Below are 6,550 nucleotides of genomic sequence, written 5' to 3'. Positions count from 1 at the left end.
TTGTCCCTTAGAGCCCTTTGCACAGAAGACCTGCAGGCCTCCCAGCCTCAGGAGTCACCTGTGGTGCTGTGATGTTGCTGTCTCAGGGAAAACCCCGAGCAACCCTGTTTCTGGCACGCACACACCACACTGTACTGGCATTTAGTGAAGCAGACACTGCTCTGGGGTTCACTATGGGGCCTGTGCCTCTCACTCACGCTGCCCAATGACCCAGGCAGTGGCCACTCCCTTGTGTAAATGGAGCTCTCTGTTCTCTCCACGTGAGAGCCAACTTGTGGGAGAGTATGTCTGGTTTGTGAAAATAATGCTCCATCTTTGTCCCATCTCCCTTCATGGCCTGAACAGGGAAACAGCTTCTCCTAGGTGACCTGTCACTATGGGACAGAGCCAGGCATGACCTCCCGTGGCTTTTTTTTTTTTTTTTAAACGCAGGAGCCAAAGTAGAAAAGAGCTACTAGGGAAGCACCTGTGGCTCAGTGAGTAGGGCACTCGCCCCATACCGAGCATCATAGGTTCAAACCAGGGCCCAGCCAAACTGCAACAAAAAAATAGCCAGGCGTTGTGGCGGCGCCTGTAGTCCCAGCTACACTGGGAGGCTAGGGCAAGAGAATCGCCTAAGCCCAGGAGTTGGAGGTTGCTGTGAGCTGTAACGCCACAGCACTCTACTGAGGGCAATAAAGTGAGACTGTCTCTAAAAAAAAAAAAAAAGAAAAAAAAGAAAAGAGCGACTCTAGAAACAGCACTTCTCTGGTTTAAAGAGGCTGGTACCCCTGACCGCTCTGGTCCCTCGGGAGCCTCCAGACCCACCTGCAGGGAGGTGAGGCTGAAGGTGATAACCAGCTGCGAAGTGGGGCTGATGAAGGGTGGGGGCGTGACGGAGCGCTTTCCCTGCTCGAAGATGCGGTAGATGCGGTTGGTCTTGGTGAGCAGGGCCGAGTAGCTGAGGGTGGTGCCCAGGCCCAGGAAAAGCCTGCGGCAAGCGCAGACGGCAGCCCCGGGCTCGGCCACCATGAGGAAGGTGACAGCGTAGATGAGGAAGATGCCGGTGAGCAGCACATAGCTGAGCTCGCGGCCCGAGGCCCGGACGATGGGCGTGTTGTTGTGCCGCACGAAGGTGGCCACCACGGTGGTGGTGGCCATGATGCCCAGCACGGCCAGGAGGAGGGGTGGGGCCGCCCAGGGAGAGGACCAGGTCAGGCGCACCACGGGCGTGGGGCGGCAGCCTGTGTGGTTGGGCGTGGGCCGCATGTGCCCAGGGCAGGCCTCGCACGTGAACTCATCCACCTGGAAGCGGTACCCGTCGCAGGCCTCACAGTGCCAGCAGCAGGGCACGCCCTTCACCATCTTCTTGCGCTCCCCCGGCCCACAGGGCAGGCTGCACTGAGATGAGGGCACCTCGTGGCGGTCGCCTGCCCACTGCAGGGTCTCCACCTGGGGAGAGTGAGGAGCTCAGGCCAGCAACCTCCACCTCCAGGACCCCGCCGCCCACACCTGGCACCGTCTGCCACTCACGTCCAGCCTGAGGGCCTCTGCCCACTGACCCACCGCCTGGTACCCGCCGCTGCTGGCACTGCCATTGGTGGCCTGGTACTGGAAGATGTCGTAGCGCCCAGGCGCATCTCCGTTCTCATTGAACATCACCGGGGTTCCTGCACTGCCTGCAAGGAGAGCCTGTCACCCAGCTGGTTCTCTGGCCCATCAGACCCAGCCTCCTGGGACCTCCCAGGACCAGCTGGGAGAAAGGAAACGCTTAACAAGCTAGTGAGAAGCTGAGCATCACTTAGTCACCCACGCAGTGCCGGTACAGCTGCTAGAAAACAAAGATAACCGAGCGGTGGAACGAGGAGCGGGTAGAACCCTGGCTTACTGCGGAGAGTGTGCAAAGGCGTGACTGCTGTGAACACAGCGTGGCTGCACCTTGGAAAATGAACATACGATCACCATTTGATTCAGCATCCCCCACCAGATGAACATGCAGAACTGGAAGCAGATCTCAGAGAGAAGCACCCGCCCATTCAGAGCTGCACTGTGCTCTTAGGCCATGGGGGGAAGGAGCCCAAGTGCCCACCGACAGCTGAGTGGACACTCAGTGGGGTATCCACACAGCAGAACTTTTTCAACCTCTGAAGGAGGAAATCCCACCTCATGCCACAACACACACTCAACCCAGAGGACAAAGTGCTGAGTGAAATAAGCCAGTCACAAAAAAACACAGGCTGCAGGGCTCCACTCAGCGGCACCTGGAGTGGCCGCACTCAGAGACAGAGAGGAGAAGGTGGGTGCGGGAGGGGAGTAAGGTGTTCCATGGGTGTGGAGTTTGGGTTTTGCAGAATTAAGAGAGTTCTGGAGATGGATGATGGTGATGACCACACAACATTATCGGTGTATTCAATCCGACTGGCTGTACATCTAAAAATGGCTAAAATGGTTAAAATGGTACATGTTAACGTTATGTGAAAGAAAGTGTCACTGTCCAGGCTAGGGGATAAGTGCACATTGGACAAGGTTCTGAGCAAACAGCTTCGGTTGTTTTTGTTTTGTTTTGTTTTACAGTTTTTGGCCAGGTCTGGTTCTGAACCCACCACCTCCAGCATAAGGGGCTGGCGCCCTACTCCTTTCAGCGACAGGCACCACCCAGCAGCTTTGTTTCTTTTAGAAGCTTGTTCTCCCAGCTTACAGAGCTGGTCTGGAGGAATATCAAGCAGAAAGCATGACAGAGAGAAAGCAATCCCTGAGTATTTGGTGGGAGGAGAGGGTTTTTAATTTTACGAAGGACATTAATTGAATGGAAGCATCTCTCACCCATAAACCAAGAACCAAGAGCACAGCTTGAGTCCCTCTAGTCTTTTCTTTTTTTTTTTTGAGACAGAGTCTCACTATGTCACCCTCAGTGCCGTGGTGTCATAGCTCACAGCAACCTCAAACTCTTGGGCTTAAGCGATTCTCTTGCCTCAGCTTCCCAAGTAGCTGGGACTACAGGTGCCTGCCACAAGGCCCAGCTATTTTTTTTTTGTTGCAGTTGTCATTATTGTTAAGCTGGCCCAGGCTGGGTTCAAACCTGCCAGCATCAGTGCATGTGCCCAGTGCCGTAACCACTGCTTTGACAGTGCTAACCCCTCTGGGTCTTTTCAGAAGACATGATTTTGAGCTCCGGCCATGTGCCAGGCCCTTTGCTAGTGCCCAGGGACACATCAGGCCCTGTGCCTTATGCCTAGTGCATAAAAGAAGGGGCAGTATGTCCCCAGGCAGACCCTTTGTGCTCTTGGCACTGTGCCTCACATGCCACTAAAGTCCAGGTGCCTCTCGGCACTGTAAAGTGGGGAGAGTTGGGTGACCCACTCAGGGTTCCAGGTAGAAGGTCACAGAGAAGATCCCTGAGAGCTGAAATTTGCAAATTGAGGCAGGAAGCCCGGGGAGGGGAGTGCTAAAAAGAGAAGGCCACAACTTGGCTCCTGTCTCCAACAATCAGCCTCTGGTGCCCCACGAGACTATCTGCCGCTCTCATCCCTCCCATCCGAAGTCTAGAAACCCTTGCCGTCCCGCTGGCTTTCCATCACTGCTGTCGGTGCAGACACCACTCACCATTGAAGCGCACGGCTCGAATGTACTGCAGCAGCGTCCGCCCATCGGTGGGCTCCATGGCGGGGCACAGACCCGTGTGCCCTGGGCAGAGCGCCTGGTGCATGCTGTGCAGGGCGTGGGCAATGGCATACACGGCATCGATCACAAACTGCACCTTGCCCTCCTGCTCATAGGTGGAGTCCCGGCCAATGCGTTCCTCGCCTGTCCTAGGGATGCCCAGAGGAAGTGTGCCTGGCCCTCTGCGCCCAACCTGGCCTCCCAACTTCTCCCTCAATACCCTGGCCACCCTGGGAAGCTCTCACCTGTGCACTTGCGGGTGGCATCGTCAGACTGGGCACCAGAACTGGTCAGTTTGCAGTTAAAATTCTCTTCCCAGAACTCAGCAAACCAGATGTTCCTGCGGTTGTTCTCCAGGGAGCGAGTCATGAAGTACTGGTCAAACCCTAAGAGGGAGGCAACGAGGGAGGGTGGTGACCAGCTGGGCCAGCCATGGTTCCCCTGAGCCCTTTTGCCACTAGTCCACTTTGTGGCTAGCAGCAGCCATGTGACCAAGTTCTGGCTGGTGAATTCAAAGCCAACTGGGAACTCCTGGGTAGAATTCTCATCCCAATGCAAACTCCGAGCCCCGCCACTTGAAAGACTTTTATCACTGCTTCTTCTTGGCTGGTTAGGATGCTGCTGTGAGGATGTGACGTGTGGGGCTTCCACAGTTATCTTGTGACTAAGAGGCCACAAGCACGAAGACAGGCAGCAACCACAGAGAATGTGAGACAGAAAGATGGACAGAGCCCAGGGCTTCAAGAACATTGTTGCCTGCTGTCTCACCCCTGAAGTCCACTTCCTTCACACCTCTTGTTTTGTGATGAAATTCCGTTATTGCTAAAACCAATTTGTCCAATTTGTCACTTGCAACTAAATACGCTTTAACTGAAAGGGTGTGACAGTGTCTACCCCCCACAGGCTGGAAGTCTCTAGGAATGAGGGATCAGACTTTATAAGGGTCTGGGCTTCATGATGTAACCCTGCAGCACATCATCAAGGCATCTGCACCTTCGGTCCTCCTGCAGAGCGTGCCCTCCCTACTGGAGCCAGCCAGATGCTCACAGGCGGCAGGGGAAGGGGGGACTCTCCACCTCCATCAGCAGCACACCAGCAGAACTGGTGTGTTCCAGTGCTGGGCTCCTCTTCCTCCCACCCTCACCCTCACACAAGAGCCTCTTTGGTAGAAGCACGGATGGAGGCAGGACATTACAGAACATCTAGCAATCCCCGCTGCGTGCTGAGTGCCTTCCCTCACACTCCGCCTCATTCAAATGCAAAGATGTGTCCACAGCATCAGAGCCACAGACTCGAGGAATTGTGGAAGGGCAGTCACAGACACACACATGCGCACCCGGGAGGTGGGGAGCAGGGGCTGGGGACATACCATCAATGGAGGCTCTCTTGGGCAGGATGGTGATGGCCCCCACGGCCACATCCTCCAGGCTCAGGATGGGCGAGGTCTTGGCTCCCCAGCTGTCTGAGCCCACCCACAGGAAGTGTCCTGTCAGGTTGGCCTGGCGAGCGGCCTCCAAGACCCGCCTGGTGGGGGCGGGGCAGGGTGCAGTGAGGGCCTGGGAGCCTCCTGCAGCTCAGCCCTGGGCCCTGTCCACACTCTGCCTGCCCCACTGCAGGGTACTGTCAGGGTACTTAGGATGCCTTCCTGGGCTTCCCTCTGACCCTGGGCCTGCCACTTGTTCTGTCTACAATGACCTGCTCCACAGTGGCCCTCAGAGTGGCTCCTTAGGGTAAACCCAGGCCAGCCAGAAGCCATCCCCCCACAGACATGCCTCCACTAGTGTCACACTCAACACCCAGGTTGGAGGGAGCACCCTGCAGCTCCAGGCTGGGGGTCCAGCCCGCTGTGGCCTCTGTACCACCCTTGGGGCACCTTCCCTGAGGGCTCATTTACACACTCAGCTTTGCCCAGGGATCTCTCCCCAACTGTGAACTGCAAAAACAGACTAGTTCTGGGAGTTCCCAGGCTAGGCCTAGAGCATCCCTACCCAGAGCAGGCCTGATTCATCCTGGGGGCACCAGACACAGAGGTCAGCAGGAAGGGAGGGTGTGCATGGCTCTGTAGGACCCTCCAGCAGAGCCTCCAAAGAACACGGGACTGAATGAGGCACCACCTACCTGATGTCGTCCTCATTGGCAAAGATGATGATGCCCCGGGCATTGGGTGTCTCCATGAGTCTCCTGATCACCTTGTTGAACTCTCCTGGCCTTGGCTCCCTGGGAATCTTGATGGACTGGGCAATACAGACCCCCCCTGGGTGTCGGGGATGCCAAGGTCAGCTCTTGTCTCACCACCCTTCCCCACCTGGCTGCCATTGCACAGATCTATGTAGCATGACTGAGGGGTCCGCATGCGTGAAATCTTGCCTGGTGCCCCTTCCAGGCCACAAGGTAGGCGCTGAGTTCTCTAAGAGAAAGGAGCATCCCCCCATATGGAAAACCATCCAGGCCCACCAGGCCCTGAGGCCTGCCCTGGACCCAAGCCCCCATGGATGGCCCCTGGATACTGCCTCTGTAGACTCCCCAGTGCCTGGAGCCCCCAGCCAAGCTCACCAGCCTCACGAGAGATTTGCACAAAGGCCTCAACCCCGCTCTCGCCATAGTTGCCCTCTGAGGCCAGCGTGGACACGTAGTTCCAGCCCAGTGCTCGCACGATGTCCACCATGGCCTGGGCCTGGTAGGAGTCCGGTGGCACCACCCGGGAGAAGAAGTCATAGCGTGTGGAGTCGCTGAGCTCTGGGGCCGTGGAGGCGTAGCTGATCTGGGGGATCTGCGGGCGGGAGGGACACCTGGGCTATGGCTGGCGGGTCAGCCACTCTAGGGAGAGAGGGCAATGGGGTACCAGGACAAAGGGGTAGGGCTCTGGGGACCAGAGCTGAGAGAAAGACGGGGCATGAAAGGTTTCAGAGGC

The 6,550-nt window shown here is 56.9% G+C and overlaps 1 protein-coding gene across 1 annotated transcript in view; it reads right to left on the bottom strand.

The window, feature by feature from the left end:
• GRM6 (glutamate metabotropic receptor 6) overlaps positions 1 to 6,550 on the bottom strand; it is an 11,348-nt gene that overhangs the window by 2,774 nt on the left and 2,024 nt on the right. Inside the window, exons 2-8 of the mRNA XM_003801140.1 lie at positions 6,193 to 6,409; positions 5,758 to 5,893; positions 5,009 to 5,163; positions 3,885 to 4,025; positions 3,583 to 3,783; positions 1,513 to 1,658; positions 808 to 1,431 (exon numbers count right to left, since the gene is read on the bottom strand). Of these exons, the coding sequence (XP_003801188.1) occupies positions 808 to 1,431; positions 1,513 to 1,658; positions 3,583 to 3,783; positions 3,885 to 4,025; positions 5,009 to 5,163; positions 5,758 to 5,893; positions 6,193 to 6,409 (1,620 nt within the window). The remainder of the gene's footprint in view (positions 1 to 807; positions 1,432 to 1,512; positions 1,659 to 3,582; positions 3,784 to 3,884; positions 4,026 to 5,008; positions 5,164 to 5,757; positions 5,894 to 6,192; positions 6,410 to 6,550) is intronic.

Source organism: Otolemur garnettii, unplaced genomic scaffold (genome assembly GCF_000181295.1).
Source record: "Otolemur garnettii isolate 467f Iridium unplaced genomic scaffold, OtoGar3 scaffold00198, whole genome shotgun sequence".
Taxonomy (NCBI): domain Eukaryota; kingdom Metazoa; phylum Chordata; class Mammalia; order Primates; family Galagidae; genus Otolemur; species Otolemur garnettii.
Note: the sequence above shows the minus strand (reverse complement) of the source record. Positions and strands in the feature narration are given on the sequence as shown.